Raw genomic sequence first — 19,094 nt, forward strand, 5'->3', positions numbered from 1 at the left:
CCTGCCTCCCCGCCGCAGATGTGTGTAGCAGGGAGTGGAGATGGATAAAAATAGCCCCTTCCTGCTTCCGCACTGCAGCCCCAGCCCTGCCGGCTGCCTGCCAGCTGATTCAGCACCAACCCCGAGCAGGAGGGGAGCTCCAGGCTGCGCCCTGTCCCCCTCCATCCCTCACAGCTCCCCACGGGGGTCCCATCCCACAACCCTCACAGCCCTGAGGCTCCCTCCCTGACCCGAGGTCCCCTCCTGTTTCTCCAACAGGGCCATTTTTTGGCCAAATCACCCCCCTGAAGGCTCCCAGCCCTGCCTCCCCTCCCCAGCAGGCGCGGTGCTGCAGTGCAGGGCAGCGCTCAGGTTAAACCAGGCCCTCCCCATCCCCAGGGAGCTGAGATTTCAGAAGAAAAGGACAAAAAAAAAATCCCCTTTTTGGAGTGCGATGGGTTCTGGCCCTGCTTCCAGCCCCTGGGCATCGTGCAGGCACCCCCAGGACGTGCTGGGCTCTTCCCCAAGGAAAACTGGGGAGGTGCAGGACCTGTCCTTGCTGCCACCCACCTCAGAAAGCCCCCGGCCACCCTTCCCCTGCATCCCCCCCCCCACCTCCTGCCCCCCCCTCCACCAAACAACGCCAGCAGGAGCCGAGGAGTCTCCGTAAGCACTTTATTATTTGGTTATTGCACATCAAGCAACTGACAGTGGGCTCGAGTTCCTCCCCCCCTGCAGCTGGAGCTCTGCGGGGCGCGCGGCCCTCGCTGTCATAAATGCACTTATGGGAAGAGGGCGGTCGGACCCCCCCGGGGGGGTAGGGGGGCTGCTCTCCTCCTCCTCCTCCTAATTCAAGTGTTAAATGTGGCGCTGTGCACGTGGCGTTCTGCTGGGGAAGCGATCATAACATACCACGGGAGGGGGGGGCGGCGAGGGGCTGTGTCTCTCACGAACATATTGCTAAGGTAAGGCCTGGCCGAGGGGGGGGGCCCTCCGGGGGTCCCTCCCCGTCTCGCCCTTCGCAGCTCCTGCACCCAGGGGTGCTGCCTCGGGGCCGGGGGGGCTCCCCTCACTTCTTCTTCTCCGCAGCGGGCACCGGCTCCGGGGCTTTGGTGTCCGTGCCTGGGGGCTTCTCAGCCTTGGGGGGCTCCTCTTTGGGTTTGGCTTTGGGTTCCTCAGCCTTCTTGGGTTCCTCCACCTTCTCCTTCTTTGGTTCCTCTGCTGCTTTCTTTGGTTCCTCCGCCTTCTCCTTGGCCTTCGGCTTCTCCGCCTCCTTCACGGCCGCTTTGCCGGGCTCCTGGGGAGGTTTTCCCTCTCCTTTCCCTTCCTCTGTGGGTTTGGGGCCGGCCTTGGCGCTCTCCTTCACCTTTGGGGCCGGAGGCTCTGGCCCAGCCTTCTCTTTGGGCTTCTCCTCCGCCTTGGGGGCAGCCTGCTCCTCCTTCGGGGGGGCTTTGGGCTCCTTCTGCGGAGACTTGGCCTCCTCCTTCACGGGAGGTTTGGGTTGCTCTGGGGACTTCACGGCCGGGGCCTTGGCCTCCTCCTTGGGGGGCGTTGGGGGTTTTTCGGGAGACTTCACCACTGGGGACTTGGCCTCCTCCTTGGAGGGGGTCGCAGGTTTTTCTGGGGACTTCACGGCTGGGCTCTTGGCCTCCTCCTTGGAGGGGGTTGCAGGTTTCTCCGGGGATTTCACAGCTGGGGACTTGGCCTCTTCTTTGGAGGGCGTTGGGGGCTTCTCCGGGGACTTCACAGTTGGGGTCTTGGCCTCTTCTTTGGCGGGGGTTGCGGGTTTTTCTGGGGATTTCACCGCTGGGGACTTGGCCTCCTCTTTGGAGGGGGTCGCCGGTTTCTCGGGGGACTTCACCGCTGGGCTCTTGGCCTCCTCCTTTGCGGGGGTCGGTGGCTTTTCTGGAGACTTGACCGCTGGGGATTTGGCCTCCTCCTTGGAGGGTGTTGGTGGCTTCTCTGGGGACTTCACAGCTGGGGACTTGGCCTCCGCTTTTGCAGGCGTTGGGGGCTTCTCTGGAGATTTCACAGTTGGGGTCTTGGCCTCCTCCTTGGAGGGGGTTGCGGGTTTCTCTGGGGATTTCACCGCTGGGGACTTGGCCTCCTCTTTTGTGGGGGGCGTGGGTTTCTCCGGGGACTTCACCACTGGGCTCTTGGCCTCCTCCTTCGCGGGGGTCGGTGGCTTTTCTGGGGACTTGACCGCGGGGGACTTGGCCTCCTCCTTGGAGGGCGTCGGGACTTTTTCAGGGGACTTCACAGCTGGGGATTTGGCCTCCTCCTTTGTAGGGGACTTGGGTTTCTCTGGGGACTTCACAGCTGGGGATTTGGCCTCCTCCTTTGTAGGGGACTCGGGTTTCTCTGGGGACTTCACAGCTGGGGATTTGGCCTCCTCCTTTGCAGGAGACTTGGCTTCTTCTTCACCCTCTGCTTCAGCTTTCTCCTCTTCTTCTTCCTCAGCTTTCTCCTCTCCGGCCTCTTTCTCAGCCTCCTCCTCCTCCGTCACCTCCTCGGTCACTTGGATCTCCTCCGTCTGCTCCTCCACAATCACCGTCTCCTTCTCGGACTTCTCCACCACCTTGATTTTCTCCTCGCTCTTCACCTTGATGTTGGCGGCGATGCCGGGAGCTTTGGGGACCACCTCGGGGTAGGAGATCATCCCGAAGCCGGACTCGATCCGATATTCCTCCCCTTCCAGGAGCTTTCTGCCGGGAGGACACCAGTGGGGGGCTGTCAGCAGCTGCCTCCCACCCCCCCTGGGTCACCTGGGAGGTGGTCCCAGGGGACAGCAGTACCCCCCCCTCACCGAGAAGTGTCCCCAGGGGGGTGTCCTCGGAGAGCCCAGCCCCGGGGGACTGCCAGGCCCCCCCGTTCCCCTTGCTGTCCCCGTACCTGTAGGCAGCGATTTCGATGTCCAGTGCCATCTTGACGTTGAGCAGGTCCTGGTACTCGCGGAGCTGGGCTGCCATCTCCCACTTGGTGTTCCTCAGCTCGCTGTCAAGCTGCTGGATGGTTTCCTGCCGCACACGGAGAGGCTGGGGCCGGGCAGGGGGGGCAGCAGCACCCCAAAACCACCCCCAAGGCCTTTAGGGATGGGGGGTGCTGCCCACCCAGCACCGGGGTGCCCCCACGGAGGGGTGGACACAGCGGGAAGGGGACGAGCACAGGGGCTTCCAGATTGTCCCTGGGGGAGCCCCAGAGCCTTGTGCCACCTCTGCTGAGAGCTCCCGAGGGCAGGGGTGGCGTTTTTAGGATTTGGGTGAATCTGGGGGCCACCAAACCGCACCCCAAGGCTGCGGCATCACCCTGGGGACAATGCCTCAGTCCACGGCCACCACCCCTTCAGTGGCTTGGTGATGGGAGCCCCCCAGCCCCCAGCGGAGGGGTTACCTGGTAGGACAGGACATCGGCATGGTGCCGCTCCTCCGAGTCCTGCCGCTGCCTCTCCAGCGACTCCTGCGTCCCTTTGAGGGCCTCGAGCTCGGTGGTCTTGGACTGCAGCTGGCGGCGGTACTCGGAGATCTCCTCCTGGGCCAGGCGGATGGCGTCCGTGTTCACCTTGGCCACCTCCGACAGCTTGTCCAGCCTCACTGCGGCGGGGAAAAGAGAGGGCGAGCTGCGGGGGGGGGGAGCCTCAAACCCTTGAAAGGCTGAAAATCCTTTAAATCCCCCAAAATATCCTCTGCGGGACCAGCCCCCCTTCTCCGGCCCCCCCCTCTGGTGGTGCCCAGGAGGGTGGGGGCGCCTGGGCAGGAATTTTCTCCACCCTGGCCTTTTTCCAGCGCCCCCCCCCCCCCCATATTCCCCTGAGCTCCTGCCGCAGCCCTACGGACCCCCCCCCACACCCCCCCGGGCACCACCTCGCCACGCTGGGCTGCGGCCAGACGCACTGCTGGGGAGGGCAGAACTGGGGAGGGGCGTGCCGCAGAGCCCCCCCGTCCCCCCATTTCCCTCCTGGGGATGGGGAGAGCCGGAGCCCGCAGCCCCCCCCCCCCGCACCCCGCGGGACACCGCACCCCTGGGTGCTGTCCGCGGTGCCGAGGGGCCGCTGTCCGCGGTGCTGAGCCCAGCTCCCGGCGCACCCATGGGTGCCGAGCCCCGCAGCGCAGTGGGGACACACCCTGCGGGCCCCCCCCGCCGTCCTCGTCCTCCCCCCCCCCCCCACGCAGGGGATGCGGCACCAGCCCCCTCCCCTCCCCGCAGCTCCTGCGGGCGGCGTGGGGCTGCCCCGACCTTGGGGGCGGCGGGGAGGGGACGGGGGGACCCTCCCCAAAAATCACCCGGGGGGCCATGCGCACGGCTGGGAGGGGGGGGCAAGGACATGGGGGGGGTAAGGAGCTTGGAGGGGGACAGAGGGACTTAGAGCAACGCCCTGCTGCGGCTCAGATCTGGGGGGAGCCCCCTGCGCCCTCCCGGGGTGGGGGCACCCTCCGGGCGCGCAGCACGAACGCGCAGCATGCGGTGGGGGGGGGGGTGGGGACAGGGTTTTTTGGGGGGGATTTGGGGGGATTTTTGCTCACCGCGGAACCACTCCTCGGCCTGCAGGGTGCTGCGCGCCGCCGTGCCCTCCAGCTGTGCGCGCAGGTCGCGGAGCGCGGCGGTGACACCGGGGCGCAGCGAGGCGGGGGGGGGCTCGGCGGGGGCTTCCCGCAGCAGGGCGCCCACCTCGGCCCGGTGCTGCTTCCTCAGCAGCTCGGCCTCCTCCCGCAGCGCCCGGGCTCGCTCCTCCAGCGGTCCCCGGGCGCGCTCCTCCCGTGCCGAGCGCTGCTCCAAGCCCCTCGCCGCCGCCTCCAGCCCGGCGCGGTGCCGAGCCTCTTCCTCCAGCCTGCCCCGCAGCGCGGCCACGTCCTCGGCCAGGCGGCACCGCTCCAGCCTCAGCTGCCCCTTCTCGGCCCCCAGGCGCACCAGGGCTCCCCGCATATCGCGCAGCTCCCGGGCGTACAGCTCGCCCATGGCCGTGCGCCCCGCCTGCTGCTGCCGCAGCGCCGCCGCCTCGGCCGCCAGCGCCCGGTTGCGCTGCTCCAGCGCCCGCACCCGCTCGATGTAACCGGCGAAGCGCTCGTTCAGCGCCTGCAGCAGCTCCTTCTCGCTGCGAGCTCTCGGCTCCCCCCCCTCCAGCGACTCCAGGCTCTCGGTGGTGGCCGACGACGAGGCGGCGGCGCTGCCCCCCCCGCCGCCGCCACCGCCCCGCGCCGCGATCCCCGAGCGCCCCGGGACCGACCACGAGTGGAAGCCGCTGGAGGAGAAGGAGAAGGAGGAGGAGGCGGCGGAGCGCGGCATGGAGCGGGCAGGCTCCTTGCGGAGCCCCCCCGGGGGGCCCAGCAGCGCCTCCAGCACCAGGCTCATGGTGGTGGCCCCCGCCCTCACTGCGGCACCGCCGCCGCCGCCTCCCGCTTTATGGGGGCCGTCGGGGCCGCCCCGCCCCGCCGCCGGCACCGGGAGGGGGCCGGGCACCGGCAGCGGCACCGCCCCGAGCAGCCGCCGCAGCCCCCCGGGGGATGGGGGGGGCCGGGGGACAGCGACAAGGATGGAGCGGGGGGCACCGGGGGGAAGCGAGGGACCCCGGGATAGGACAAGGGGAGCCCCCGGGGGGCGCATGGAGGCACCCCCGTGGTGTGGGTGGGGGGCGAAGACCCCCGGGGGGCTCCACTCGCGGCCCCCCCCCCCCCACGTGCTGGGGGAGCGGTGCTGCAGTGGGACCCCCGGGTCCAGGGAACGGGTCCCCGGTGTCACTGCGGGGTGGAGGGGAGGTGGGAATGTCCCCAGGAGGGCAGGGGGAGCGGGGGGGGGACCGGGATGGGACCCCAGGGTGGGGGGCAACCAGCCTATTAGCCCACGGGGCCACCAGCCGAGCTGCACGTGCAGCCCTCCTGGGCCATCAGAGCGCATGGAGCACTGGAGCCATCGGCATCCATGGACCACCGGGCCAGGACCCCCCCCCAACCAGCAGGCGTGGACCTCTTAGAGTGCGAGGAGCCATGGGGCCACCTCGTGGTGTCAACCAGTTGGCTACCCGGCCACCCAGTACACGTGGAGCACTTGGTCTACGAGGAGCTGTGAGCTACGCGGCCAAGCAGTGCGCACGGAGCACCCGAACTATTGGCTCACTGGCTCGCCGGGCCAAGAGGTAAACCCAACTGGTTGACCACCTACTCAACCAGGTGACCACCCTATCAACCAGTTGATCACCTGGCCAACCAGTTGACCACCTACCCAACCAGGTGACCACCTACCCAACGGGGTGACCACCCAAACAACGGGGTAACCACCTAACCAATGGGGTGACCACTTACCCAACCAGGTGACCACCCAACCAACGGGGTGACCACCTACCCAACGGGGTGACCACCTAACCAGTTGACCACCTACCCGACCAGGTGACCACCCTATCAAACAGGTGACCACCTATCCAACCAGCTGACCACCTACCCAACCACTTGACCACCCAACCAGGTGACCACCTACCCAATGGGGTGACCACCTACCCAACCAGTTGACCACCCAACCAGTTGACCACCAACCCAACCAGTTGACCACCAACCCAACCAGTTGACCACCTACCCAAGCAGTTGACCACCAACCCAACGGGGTGACCACCTAACCAGTTGACCACCAACCCAACCAGGTGACCACCAACCCAACCAGTTGACCACCCACCCAACCAGTTGACCACCTACCCACCCCATTGACCCCTTGCCCACCCACCACGCAGGGACCCCTTGACCCACGAGGGGCCATGGGCACGGCGCCCCCCAGCAGCCCTGCACCCAACCATGGCCCCCCCCAAGCTAACCAGCACCTGTGCCCCCCCCCCGGCGGCCATGTCACCTACACCACCGGCCAATCAGCGCAGCGGCAGCTCAGCCAATCAGCAGCCGGGCCCAGCCCAGCCAAAAAGCACCCCCGCAGTGCCCGGCCCTGGCAGTGGTCCCTGGGGGGGGGGGGGGACGGAGGGGCTGCAGCCCCCCAGCCCCGGGGCATGCTGGGACGGGGTTCCCCATGCGCATGGCACGCGCTGACCTTGAGGCGCGCCCTGCAGAGCTCTCCCTACTCATCACTTTTGGTTTATTTTTTTATTTTTTTTCCTTTTTTTTTTTTTTTTTCTCATTTTTTTCCCTGTGTCAGGACGGAGGCGAGGTGTTTGAGCAAGCAGCGCGTTGGCAGGCAGAGCCGCTGCAGTGCTGGGCGGCGGCAGGATGCTGCAGTCCCACCCCACCCCATAAAACCCCGTAACATCCCTGCACCCCATCAACCCCCCATAACTCCCCCATAACCCTCCCACATCCCCCCATAACCCCCCATAACCCATCCCCACCCCCCATAACCACTATATAAATCCCCCCCACCCCATAACCCCCCACACCCCATAACCCCCTATAACATTCCCACACTCTATAACCCCCATAACCCCTGCACACCCCCCATACCCCCCCATACCCCCCCCATAACCCTGATAACCCCTCCATAACACCTCCCAGCCCCCATAACCCCCCTTAACCCATCCCCACCCCCCATAACCCCTATATAAATCCTCCACACCCCATAACCCTCCACACCCCCATAACACCCCATAACCCCCCCACACCCCATAACCCCCCCATTAACCTCCCATAACATTCCCACACTCTACAACCCCCATAACCCCCCCATACCCCCCCCATAACCCTGATAACCCCTCCATAACCCCCTCAGCCCCCATAACCCCCCATAACCCCTCCATAACCCCCCCAGCCCCTATATCCCCCCATAACCCCTCCATAACCCCCCATAACCCCCCCCCAGCCCCCATAACCCACCACAACCCCCCCCCCCCCACCCCATAACCCCCCCACAACCCCCCCCCCCCAACCCACACTCCCCACCCCCATCTCAGCACAGGGGCTCAGCGGGGTAGCCCCGATCCTTTTGGGGACACGGTGGCTCCGGGGGGGGGGGGACACGGGACGACACAGCCCTGCCCTCCCCCCCCCTCCCTGTCACACCTCCTGTCCCCGTGCCCTTCCCCATGTCCCCTGTCCCCCCCCCCCCAGCTCCCCACACCCATCCCTGTCCCCTCCCCCTCCCCCTGTCCTGTCCCCACTGTCCCCAACCCTGTCCCCCCCGTGTCCCCCCCGTCCCCTCCCCGTGTCCCCCCCCCCGCCCCCTTCCCCCAGGCCCCGCCCCCCGCCCCGGAACCGCTCCCGCCCCGCGCTCACTTCCGCTGGGGCCGGGGGCGGCGGGGCCGGGACCGGGGCCGGGCCGGGGACAGGGACGGGGACGGGGACGGGGCAGGTGCGGGGGGGGCCGGGACCGGGCCGGGAGGGGACCGAGAGGGGCAGGGGGCGGGCTGCGGGCACACGGGGTGGGACCGGGACCGAGATCCGGATCCGGATCCGGATTGGGACTGGGATTGGGGCTGGGATTGGGTTTGGGATTAGGACTGGGATCGGGATTGGGATTGGGGTCGGGACCGGCTGGGGCCGATCGGGGCCGATCCGGGCCGGGGGCCAGCTGCAGCCACACGGGGTGCAGGGATTGGGACGGGGATCCGGATCTCGACCGGGATCTGGATCGGGATTGGGATCGGGACTGGGATTGGGATTGGGCTTGGGACTGGGACCGAGACTGGGACTGGGACTGACCGTGGCTGATCGGGGCCAGGGGCCAGCTGTGGTACCCTGGGGTGCTGGGATTTGGACCAGGATCTGGATCTGGACCAGGATCCGGATCGTGATTGGGATTGGATTTGGGATTAGGATCGGGACTGGGACCAGGATCGGGACTGGGACTGGGGCTGATTGGGGCCATGGTCATCTGTGGCTCCCTGGGGTGCTGGGATCAGGACCAGGATCTGGATCTGGACCAGGATCCGGATCGGGATTAGGTCTGGGACCAGGATTGGGATTGGGACTGGGACTGGGACCAACCAGGTCTGACTGGGGCTGATGAGGGCTGGGGCTGAGCTGCAGCACCACAGGGTGGTGGGAGCAGGATCAGGACTGGGATTGGGACTGGGATTAGGATTAGGACTGGGACTGGAATCAGGATTAGGACTGGTACTTGGATCAGGACTGGGACCGACTGGGGCTGATCGGGGCCGGGGCAAGCTGCAGCCCCCCTGGGTGCTGGGACTGGGACTGGGACCGGGACAGGGATCAGGATCCAGATCTGGATCAGGTCCTGGGCGCTTTTGGGATAAAACCCCCCCAAATCAGTGAATTTCCCCCCGCAGCAGGCGCGGCGGCACCATGACGGACTCCAAGTACTTCACCACCACCAAGAAAGGTGAGGGGGGGCCCGGGCCGGCCCTGAGGGGTTTCGGGGGGCTCCCAGGGCCCGTCCCCATGCCCGCCCGTCCCCCCCGGCCCCAGGGGAGATCTTCGAGCTGAAGGCCGAGCTCAACAGCGACAAGAAGGAGAAGAAGAAGGAGGCCGTGAAGAAGGTGATCGCCTCCATGACCGTCGGCAAGGACGTCAGGTGCGCGGCCCCGCTGCCGGCTTTTGGGGTGGGATTCCCTCCTTTCGGGGCTCTCCGAGGGGGCAGCAGGCGGCTCCCGGCGCTCCCCCAGCCCCATAAAGCTGCCTGGGCCTTGGGGGTGCTCCTGCGGGGTGCTGCTGGGGTTGGGCTGGGACTTAGAGGTCCCCAGTGCCAGCCACCATCGTGTCACCCCATGGCCCTCCGTGTCACCCCATGGCCCTCTGTGTCACCCCATGTCCCTCCGTGTCACCCCATGTCCCTCCGTGTCCCACCATGTCCCTTCATGTCCCACCACCTCCTGTCATATCCCTCTGTGTCCTACCATGTCCCTTCATGTCCCATGTCCATCATGTCCCTTTTTTGTCTCACCTCGTCCCTTCATGTCCCATTCTGTCCTTCTGTGCCCCACCGTGTCCCCTCGTGTCCCATTGTGTCCCCTTGTGTCCCAGTGTGTCCAATTGTGTCCCACCATATCCCATTGTGTCCCCTCATGTCCCACCGTATCCCATCGTGTCCCATCCCATCCCTCCATGTCCCACCCCGTCCCCCCATTTCCCCCCACATCCCTCACACACCTCCCCCCCACCCCCCCACTCACCCACCCCCTCAACCACCCTCACCTGGTGGCCGCACTCTCCCAGAACAACAGGGCCACACCATCCCCGGTGTGGGGACACCCCCATTGACCCCCCCGTGTCCCCCTTTTCCCCCCTTTTCCCCACCGGGGGCCCGCTGCGCTCGGTGGCGAAGCGGCTCCTGCGTTGCAGCGCGCTGTTCCCGGACGTGGTCAACTGCATGCAGACGGACAACCTGGAGCTGAAGAAGCTGGTCTACCTCTACCTGATGAACTACGCCAAGAGCCAGCCCGACATGGCCATTATGGCCGTCAACACCTTCGTCAAGGTGAGGGGGGGTTCCCCACGGGGCGGCCCGGTTGTCATCGGGGTTCGCCTCGCGCCGGGAGAGAGGGGGACGTGGTCCCGCAGAGCACGGGGGGGAAAATGGTTTTGGAGAGGTTGCGGTGGGGTTGGGAGATGGGGAGGGAGGTTGCTGCGGTGGGGGGGTTTGGTGGGGAGTTTGGGGTTGGGTGGGTTTTTGGGTTGGTTTGGTTTGAAAGGAAAAAAAGCAGTTTGCCCGTCGGGGTGTGCGCCGGGGCTGGTGGCTGTTCTGCGGGGTTTGGGACCTCGGTGGGATGGTTCCTGGGGCAGCTTTGGAGCGGTTTTGGTGTTAAAGCTCCGTTGTGCTCCGGTTTTTGGAAGGAGATGAGCCCCCTCCTGCGGGAGGCACCCTCACTTCACCTCCTCTCCCAGCCTGAGCACTAAAACCCCGAGGTTTTGGGAACCCGAAGGAGAATCAAGGGTTGTGGCCGCAGGAGCTGGGAGTCTGCCCGTCCCCATGTGTCCCCCCAGGACTGTGAGGACCCGAACCCGCTGATCCGGGCGCTGGCCGTGCGCACCATGGGCTGCATCCGCGTGGACAAGATCACCGAGTACCTCTGCGAGCCCCTGCGCAAGTGCCTGAAGGACGAGGACCCCTACGTGCGCAAGACGGCGGCCGTCTGCGTGGCCAAGCTCCACGACATCAACGCCCAGCTGGTGGAGGACCAGGGCTTCCTGGACACCCTCAAGGACCTCATCTCGGACTCCAACCCCATGGTGATTAGGGTTTGCCTTCGCCCTCCTGCTTTCCTCCATCTCCACGCCCTCGCTCCCGTGCTGCCCTTCGGTTCTCGGCCCCTTTTTGGTGCTCGGCAGCCCCTGGTGCTTCAGCAGCCGACCCTGGGGCTGCGTTCTGGGTTGTGGAACCGTGTCCTGGCCATGGGGCTGTTTAATTAATTAATCCCTGTGCTATTAGCTCCTGCTCCCTAGGGGATCGGGGCGGGTAGCAGCAGGGGAGCTGCTGCCTGGGGATTTTGTGCTCTTCCCACGGCTGCTGTCAGCTCAGACCCTCTGCAGCTGCGGGGAGGGGGACGGGAGGAATCAAAGCTTTGGGGTTTGCCCACACAGCTCGCCGAGCAGCCCGACCCCCCAGGCGGGGGGAGCCTGGCGCCCAGATGTCGGTAGCGGGGGGCCCACGCCGAGGACGCAGCTCATCCTCCTCCTGGAGCAGCCTCCCCCCCGGGGGCGTTCCGCACGGCTCTGTTCCCATCGGGTGTCCCCGTCCCCTCCCCAGGTGGTGGCCAACGCGGTGGCGGCGCTGTCGGAGATCGCGGAGTCGCACCCGAGCAGCAACCTGCTGGACCTCAACCCCCAGTCCATCAACAAGCTGCTCACCGCCCTCAACGAGTGCACCGAGTGGGGCCAGATCTTCATCCTGGACTGCCTGGCCAACTACATGCCCAAGGACGACCGGGAGGCGCAGAGGTGAGGGAGGCTGGGGGATCTTCAGTGGTGGCCGCCTGCTGTGCTGCAAGCTGCCGACGTTCCTTGGGGTTTTAAGTGGGTCGCTGGGCTCTCACTGCCTCTTTCCCTCTTTTTTTTTTCTTTTTTTTTTCTCCTTTTCCAGCATCTGTGAGCGGGTGACGCCCCGGCTGTCCCACGCCAACTCGGCGGTGGTGCTCTCGGCGGTGAAGGTGCTGATGAAGTTCATGGAGATGCTCTCCAAGGACCTGGACTACTACGGCACGCTGCTGAAGAAGCTGGCCCCGCCGCTGGTCACCCTGCTGTCCGCCGAGCCCGAGCTGCAGTACGTGGCTCTCCGCAACATCAACCTCATCGTGCAGAAGAGGTGCGTGCCCTCCTTCCCCGTCCTCCAGCCCCCCCGAGGCGCTGGTTCTGTCGTTTCAGTCTGCCGAGGAGTTTTTGTGACTCCTTCCGACCTGGAAGGAGTCCCGAGTCCTCCAAGTCCCCGTGTCCCTTGGCCAGGTGACGTTGCCGGAGGGCAGGAGGTGGCCGAGGCCCCGTGATGGTGCTCGGGGCCAGCTGGAGAGCTGCAAGCAGATGCCCCATCGCCGCTGTGACCTATTAAAATTAGCAGCAGCTTCTGGGGGGGGTGGAAAGCAATTAGCGCCCCTGCCAGGGGGTGTGCGGACAGCAGCTTGGCTCCTCGGGGACCTGGCTTCCCCCTGCCAGTTTGGCCCTGGTGTCCCTGCTCCCCCAGGGGGTCCCTCCCGACCTGTCCAGCGTCCCCTGTTGCATTGCAGCTGCTCTTTATTTGCAGCAAGGTCGGGCGTGCGTCCGCAAAGAGGAGCCAAGGGAGAGAGCTGCCAGGGGAAAATTGTGGTGTCTTGAAGTCCCGGGCACTGAGCAGCCCCAAAACCTCGTGCTTACGGCCGGGCAGCCTCATCTTCCTGGCCCGGAACCTTGTGGCAGCTCCAAGCTCCACTCACCTGGGCCAGATCCCTCAATCACCGCTTTTCCTTGCCCTCCCCCCCCCAGGCCCGAAATCCTGAAGCACGAGATGAAGGTGTTCTTCGTCAAGTACAACGACCCCATCTACGTCAAGCTGGAGAAGCTGGACATCATGATCCGCCTGGCTTCCCAGGCCAACATCGCGCAGGTCGGGCTGCGGGCGGACACGAGGGGCCTTGGCCACCCCGATAACTCTTCCCCCTGCTCCGGCACCAGCGGGGCTGTGGCTGCCCCGTGAAATTCCCGATCCATCCAGCTGGGATTTGGGGCATTGCATTAGGGGGGATCCGTGGCTCGAGGGCTTTATTGAGGGCTCACATCCTCACCCCCCCGGCAGGTGCTGGCGGAGCTGAAGGAATACGCCACGGAGGTGGACGTGGACTTTGTCAGGAAGGCGGTGCGAGCCATCGGCCGCTGCGCCATCAAGGTGGAGGTGAGGCTGGTGGGGGGGGGACACGGGCACCTCAGCACGCTGTCCTTTGGCTCACCGTGTGTCCTGCTGCCGGGCAGGCATCCTGCTCGTGCTGGGCGAGCTGGAGGCTTTGCAGCCCAAAAAGGATCCCCGAGGAGCCTCGGTGGGGCGTGGGGGTGGCTCAGAGCGGTTCCGTGGGGCTCAAGGAGCGCGTCCCAGCCCCTCTGGTTTAGGATTTGGGGCGCAAAAAAGGGGAGGCAGCAGCTGTGTGTGTGTCCCTTCTGCTCCACGCTGGGTTTGGGGCACGCAGGGGTGTGGTGAGGGTGTGAGGGCATCGCTGACCGAATCCCCCCCACAGCAATCGGCGGAGCGCTGCGTCAGCACCCTGCTGGACCTCATCCAGACCAAGGTCAACTACGTGGTGCAGGAGGCCATCGTCGTCATCAAGGACATCTTCCGCAAGTACCCCAACAAGTGCGTGGGGCGAGGGGCAGGACGGGGCTCCCCCCAGCCCCTAACCTGCTGCTCCCAGTGCGGGGATAACCAGCGAGCCAGCGGTCTGTGCCAGGAGCCAGTGGTTTGGAGAGGGTGGGGACCAGACAAACGGGGCCAAGAAGTGAATTCTCCAAAGGGGCTGGCACGGGCAGTGTCCCAGAGTGTGTTTTGCTTAGCAAACATCCCTGTGTTATGCCTGGGGTTCATCTCTGGATACAGAAGCGATGGTGCACGCAGTCCTTGGCTTGGCTTCTCTAAAAAACTAATTCTGGAGAGCGGGGTTTTCCATATATCCCCCCATCTTCCTTCCCATTACCCAAACGGGCTCTCTTGGCACAGATAATTGAAAGTGGCCACGCATCCCAAAAGCAAAGCTCCTTCTGCAAGCAGCTCGGGTGCCAACAGGCATGCTTACAGGACAGAAACAGGCAATGAGAGCTTCCCAGGAGCCAAATAACCATTTTCAGATGGTGATGCGTCGCTTTTGTTCCCCTTTGCTTGCTCGGAGCCTTCCTGTCGGAAAAGGGGAACTTTGTGGGAGCAGCAGGAACAGCCCTGCTGCGGGTGACGGGGCGATGTGAGGGAGGGGAGCTGGGGCTTTGGAGTGAGCTGTCCCTGCCCCGGCAGGTACGAGAGCGTCATCGCTACCCTGTGCGAGAACCTCGACTCCCTGGACGAGCCCGAGGCGCGGGCTGCCATGATCTGGATCGTGGGCGAGTACGCCGAGCGCATCGACAACGCCGACGAGCTGCTGGAGAGCTTCCTGGAGGGCTTCCACGACGAGAGCACCCAGGTGTGGCGGGGTTTTGGGGACAAAGCGAGTGTCTCGGGGTCCCGGAGGTGTCCTCACAGCTCCTCGTGCGGCGCTGGCTGCGGGGCACCCTCTGTGAAGCGCCCCCCGGGCACCTTCCCCTCGTCACTTGGTGCCAGCGCGGGGTCTGCCCTTTGGAGCTGCTCTGGGGGGGCTGCTCACGCCTGCCCCTTCAGCTGGGGCGGGTGATTTTGCAAGGGAAATGATGGAAATTTCCTCCGGCATGTGCGGGGAGAGCTCACGCCTTCCTGCTCTGCCTGTCCCTCTGTCCTGGTGCCCGCAGGTCCAGCTGCAGCTGCTGACGGCCATCGTCAAGCTGTTCCTGAAGAAGCCCACCGAGACCCAGGAGCTGGTGCAGCAAGTCCTGAGCTTGGCCACGCAGGTGGGTACCGGCTCCCCGCACGGCTTCCCCTACCCCAAATTTCAGCGCTGACCCCCGGGGGGCTTCCCGCAGGACTCGGACAACCCCGACCTGCGGGACCGCGGCTACATCTACTGGCGCCTGCTCTCCACCGACCCCGTGGCCGCCAAGGAGGTGGTGCTGGCCGAGAAGCCCCTCATCTCCGAGGAGACCGACCTGATCGAGCCCACGCTGCTGGACGAGCTCATCTGCTACATCGGGACCCTCGCCTCCGTCTACCACAAGCCGCCCAGCGCCTTCGTGGAAGGGAGCCGAGGGGTGGTGCACAAGAGCTTGCCCCCGCGAACGGGCTCGTGAGTGTCCCCTCCTCGCTGCCAGCTGGCCCCGACGCCCACGGGGACGTCCAGAGCTGGGTGGTGGGATTAGGGGGGGGGACGCCGAGCTGGGCTGGCTGCCCCCAATGTGGTCCCAGCGGGGCTGGGTAGGGTGGGCATCCCTACGGGGGGGTTCCCTGTAGGAGCAGGGTGGACTCCGTGCTGTGCTCAGCCTGCAGATCCGAGGTTTTAGGTGGGAGGTGGTGTTTGGAGCTCTGTGGGGTGGGACATCTTGCCCCGAAGCCCACCAGGGTGGCTCTCAGCCCCGGGGGCTCCAGCAGAGCCCTCCAGCATCCCACCCTTGTCCTTCCCCGCAGGAGCGAGAGCGCCGAGAGCCCCGAGGCAGCCCCCTCGGGCGGGCAGGCGGCGGAGCAGCCGGCCGTCATCCCCGCGCAGGGAGACCTGCTGGGAGATCTGCTCAACCTGGACCTGGGCCCCCCGGTCAGCGGGCCCCCCCTCGCCGCCTCCTCCGTGCAGATGGGTGCCGTGGACCTCCTGGGAGGGGGCCTGGACAGCCTGGTGGGTCGCCGTGCCGCGTGCTCCTGCCCCGGGGATGGATGTGGGGGCTCCTGGGGGTGGGTTTGTCTTCACCTGGAGGTGTCTGGGCTTAATGAGGGGTGCTAATTAACCTCATTAGCTGGAGCAGGGCTCCTATCTCCTGTCTCTCTCTCTCTTTTTTTTCTCTTGGCTTCTCTCTGCATGCGCCTGGCTCTCCTCTCCGCCTTGCCTGCTTCTGCTTGGAGATGGGGGACGAGTCGGAAGGGGTACGCACCGGCCCTTTTCTTACCCCTCTAGCCCCCTGCCCACCCCCGCAGCCCCCTGCCCCCAGGGCTGGGTGCGGAGCTGCCCCCGCCGCGTCCTGGGGACCCCTCCGGGGACAGCCAGCCCCCGAAGCCCTCAGCCTTCACCCCTCTGCCTCTCGGCATGCGTGGGGAGCCCTAGCGACCCCGAGCCCTCGCTCACCCACACCAAAGCTTTTGGGACGTGCCCGTTATGGGGTGTCCCGTGGGGCCCCTCGGCACCGACAGCGCTCTCTTGTCTCTTGCAGCTGCGCAGCGATGTGGGAGGCAGCCCCGCCGTGAGTGCCCTCGCGCCCCTGGCATCTTCCTCTTCCTCCTCTTTTTTTCCTCCTCCTCCTCCTCCTCCTCCCCGCGGTGTCCCCTGACCCTCTCTCGTGTCCCCCACAGATGGGAGGCGGCGGTGGCTTCACGGCACCCGGCCCCGCGGTGCCGGCCAGCATGGGAGCGCCCCTCGGCAGCGGCCTCGGGGACCTCTTCGACCTCACCGGCGGCGTGGGGACCCTGTCAGGCTCCTACGTGGCTCCCAAATCGGTGAGTCTGGCTGCCCAGGGCTGGCTTCGCTCACCGAAACGTTCATTTTGGGGTAAAACCAGACGGATTCCACCTCTCCACCCAGGTGTGGCTCCCTGCCATGAAAGCCAAGGGGCTGGAGATCTCCGGCACCTTCAGCCGCCAGGTGGGCTCCATCTCCATGGACCTGGTGCTGACCAACAAAGCCCTGCAGGTCATGTCTGACTTCGCCATCCAGTTCAACCGCAACAGGTAGGGGGTGGCGGGGGGCTGCTGGGGGTGGCGGGGGGCTGGTGGGGGTGGCAGCCCCCCCGGGAACGGCCTCTCCTGATGACCCTTCCCTCCCTGATGGCGCCGACGTGATGGTGGCCAAGGAGAAGCCTCTGAGAAGTTGTCTGAGGAGGCTGTTCCCCGGGGCACGACGGCAATTTGGGTGTGGGGTGTCCTCGTTTGTTCTCCTGGGGGAGCCAACACTCTGTCCAGGGGTTGCTCCTGGTGGGGGGGCACCAAAAATCAGCAGAAATCTGGAGGAGAAGGGTGGGTGCCGGGCTGGGGGGCCACCTCACATTGCCCCAGGATGGGCAAAGCAGGAACGGGTTGGGCTCTTGGAGGGGATTGGGGTGCAAGGAGCTGAGCTGGGGGGGGTCCCAGAGCCGGCAGCGGGACCCCCCTTGCCCTGACACCCCCCCCAAACCTCTCCCCGTGTCCCCCCCCCCTCCCAGTTTCGGCCTGGCCCCGGCCGCCCCCCTGCAGGTCCACGCGCCGCTGGCCCCCAACCAGTCGGTGGAGATCTCGCTGCCCCTCAACACGGTGGGCTCCGTCATGAAGATGGATCCCCTCAACAACCTGCAGGTGGGGGCACCCCTGGCTCTTTTTTCCCCCCTCCCCAGGGGCTGATTTTGGGGCCCTGCTGTGGGTCAGAGCAGGTGCTGATGTCCCCGTGTCCTCCCCTTCCCAGGTGGCGGTGAAGAACAACATCGACGTCTTCTACTTCAGCACCCTCTACCCTCTGCACATCCTCTTCGTGGAGGATGGGAAGATGGGTGAGTGGGGGCACGGGGGCTCACCCCCCTTCTCCTCAAATCCTCCCGGCCCCGTTCCCAGCCGTGGGAGCCCCCAAAAAGCTGGAATCCCATGGGAATCTGTGGTGCCTGAGGGGGCTTTGGGGCACCACCGCTCATCCCCGAGGCAGCGGGGTGAGGTTGGTCTCGGGGGGGTGCTCCCCTCGGCCCTGGGGGGGCTGCACAGCCTGACCTAGAGGCTGGGGGCTGGGGGGGGAGCCAGGGATGCTCTGGTGGCCCCAAAACCCGGTGGTGTGGTGGCTGCAGAGCGGCAGATGTTCCTGGCCACCTGGAAGGACATCCCCAACGAGAACGAAGCCCAGTTCCAGATCAAGGACTGCTCCCTCGGCGCAGGTGGGTCCGAACCCTCCCCGGGGGGCTCTCAAGGGGCTCTCAAGCCCCCAGCTGGTGCTGAGCCTTTTTCTGTCCCCCCCCCCGTCCCCCAAAGACGCCGCCAGCAGCAAGCTGCAAGGCAGCAACATCTTCACCATCGCCAAGAGGACGGTGGAGGGGCAGGACATGCTCTACCAGTCCCTGAAGCTCACCAACGGCATCTGGGTGCTGGCCGAGCTCCGCATCCAGCCCAGCAACCCCACCCTCACGGTACGGCCCCCCCACCCCCCCCTCCCGCCCCCATTCCCCTAGGGGGGACACGCGGGGTCCCTATAGGGTCGCCCTCGCCGCGGCAGAGGGACGCAGAGAGCCCCCAACCCCAAAAATCCCTCGGGTGCAACCCCCTGTCCCCATCCTCGCTGCCTTTTTCGTGGCTGGGGGGGGCTTGGTGCCACCCTGGGGGCTGTCCCCAAGCCTTGGGGTGCAGCCTGAGCTCCTGGCACCCCATAATCCCCCCCCCCCTTATTTTTGAACCCCCCCTCCCCAGCTCTCCCTGAAATGCCGAGCGCCCGAGGTCTCCCAGCACGTGTTCCAGGCCTACGACACCATCCTGAAGAATTGAGGGGGGGGGCGCAGCAGCCCCCTGCGTGTCCCCCCCTCTCCTTCCAGCCCCAGCACGGAGCCGCCGCTTCCCTGGGCCCCCCCCCTCGGGGCTGCCGACGGGTCCATCGCCCCCTCCCTGGGCTGGCTCTGAGGCCGGGGGGGACCCCAAAAATAGGGGGGGCTGTCTTGGAGAGGGCCCCCCCCCGGGGGATGCTTGCACTGCCCCCAAGGGCTCAAGGCATCGAATTTTCATCTTTGAGTGCTGTTAAAAAAAAAAAAGGAGAAAACGACCAAAAAAAGGGCTTTTCCCTCCCTGCAGGGCTCCCTGGCTTCGCAGGGGGGGGCCCAGCACGGACTCAGCCCCTGGCCCCTCCCCAGCTGGGGGCTGCGGCTCCCTCCCCTCCCCACCGCCCCCCCCCCCACACACCCTGGGGACGCAGAGCCCGTGTCCCTGTCCCCTGTCCCCTTCCCCAGCGGTGGCACGAGTGCTGTGTGTGTCCCCCCCCCAAAAAAAATAAAAATAAAGCCATCGCTCCCCGCAGGAACGGC

General features: G+C 66.0%; 2 protein-coding genes and 1 non-coding gene across 7 annotated transcripts; 2 read left to right on the plus strand and 1 right to left on the minus strand.

Moving 5' to 3' along the window:
* Positions 1 to 640: 640 nt before the first annotated feature.
* On the minus strand, positions 641 to 5,366 carry NEFH (neurofilament heavy chain). 2 transcript variants are annotated; one of them, XM_072024517.1, is made up of 5 exons: positions 4,500 to 5,366; positions 3,370 to 3,569; positions 2,872 to 2,996; positions 2,312 to 2,684; positions 641 to 2,254 (listed from the first exon to the last, which is right to left on the minus strand). In XM_072024517.1, the coding sequence occupies exons 1-5, from the start codon at positions 5,323 to 5,325 to the stop codon at positions 1,049 to 1,051; spliced, it is 2,730 nt and encodes a 909-aa protein (XP_071880618.1). In that variant the 5' UTR covers positions 5,326 to 5,366; the 3' UTR covers positions 641 to 1,048. The 2 variants fall into 2 exon arrangements, with proteins under 2 accessions (XP_071880618.1, XP_038043523.2); XM_038187595.2 differs by having other exon boundaries at positions 641 to 2,684; positions 4,500 to 5,364.
* Positions 5,367 to 8,149: 2,783 nt separating this feature from the next.
* AP1B1 (adaptor related protein complex 1 subunit beta 1) lies at positions 8,150 to 19,086 on the plus strand. Of its 4 annotated transcripts, none has more exons than XM_072024518.1 (23): positions 8,150 to 8,250; positions 9,191 to 9,243; positions 9,330 to 9,435; positions 10,203 to 10,338; positions 10,845 to 11,090; positions 11,608 to 11,798; positions 11,941 to 12,162; positions 12,813 to 12,933; positions 13,123 to 13,218; positions 13,556 to 13,671; positions 14,320 to 14,485; positions 14,787 to 14,885; positions 14,958 to 15,217; positions 15,556 to 15,757; positions 15,982 to 16,002; positions 16,287 to 16,316; positions 16,426 to 16,569; positions 16,655 to 16,800; positions 17,271 to 17,400; positions 17,507 to 17,591; positions 17,877 to 17,963; positions 18,058 to 18,212; positions 18,490 to 19,086. In XM_072024518.1, exons 2-23 carry the CDS (start codon positions 9,207 to 9,209, stop codon positions 18,562 to 18,564), a joined length of 2,871 nt encoding a protein of 956 aa, XP_071880619.1. In that variant the 5' UTR covers positions 8,150 to 8,250; positions 9,191 to 9,206; the 3' UTR covers positions 18,565 to 19,086. The 4 variants fall into 4 exon arrangements, with proteins under 4 accessions (XP_071880619.1, XP_071880621.1, XP_071880622.1 ...); XM_072024519.1 differs by having other exon boundaries at positions 8,171 to 8,250; positions 9,194 to 9,243; XM_072024520.1 differs by lacking the exon at positions 15,982 to 16,002.
* Positions 16,859 to 16,962, plus strand: LOC119718644 (small nucleolar RNA SNORD125). The gene has a single exon (XR_005269775.2). It is a non-coding gene; the product is annotated as a small nucleolar RNA SNORD125 (small nucleolar RNA).
* Positions 19,087 to 19,094: the final 8 nt, after the last annotated feature.

This window comes from Anas platyrhynchos, chromosome 16 (assembly GCF_047663525.1).
Source record: "Anas platyrhynchos isolate ZD024472 breed Pekin duck chromosome 16, IASCAAS_PekinDuck_T2T, whole genome shotgun sequence".
Taxonomy (NCBI): Eukaryota; Metazoa; Chordata; class Aves; order Anseriformes; family Anatidae; genus Anas; species Anas platyrhynchos.

Bases quoted from the DNA above. Each gene is read 5' to 3' on its own strand.
- AP1B1 (XM_072024518.1), top strand. From the start codon at position 9,207: ATGACGGACTCCAAGTACTTCACCACCACCAAGAAAG. The intron at 9,244-9,329 runs GTGAGGGGGGGC...CCCCGGCCCCAG, and splicing joins CTTCACCACCACCAAGAAAG to GGGAGATCTTCGAGCTGAAG. The intron at 17,401-17,506 runs GTGGGGGCACCC...TCCCCTTCCCAG, and splicing joins ATCCCCTCAACAACCTGCAG to GTGGCGGTGAAGAACAACAT.
- NEFH (XM_038187595.2), bottom strand. From the start codon at position 5,325: ATGAGCCTGGTGCTGGAGGCGCTGCTGGGCCCCCCGGGGGGGCTCCGC. The intron at 3,570-4,499 runs GTGAGCAAAAAT...TCCCCGCCGCAG, and splicing joins GGCCGAGGAGTGGTTCCGCG to TGAGGCTGGACAAGCTGTCG. The intron at 2,997-3,369 runs GTAACCCCTCCG...CGTGTGCGGCAG, and splicing joins CCGATGTCCTGTCCTACCAG to GAAACCATCCAGCAGCTTGA.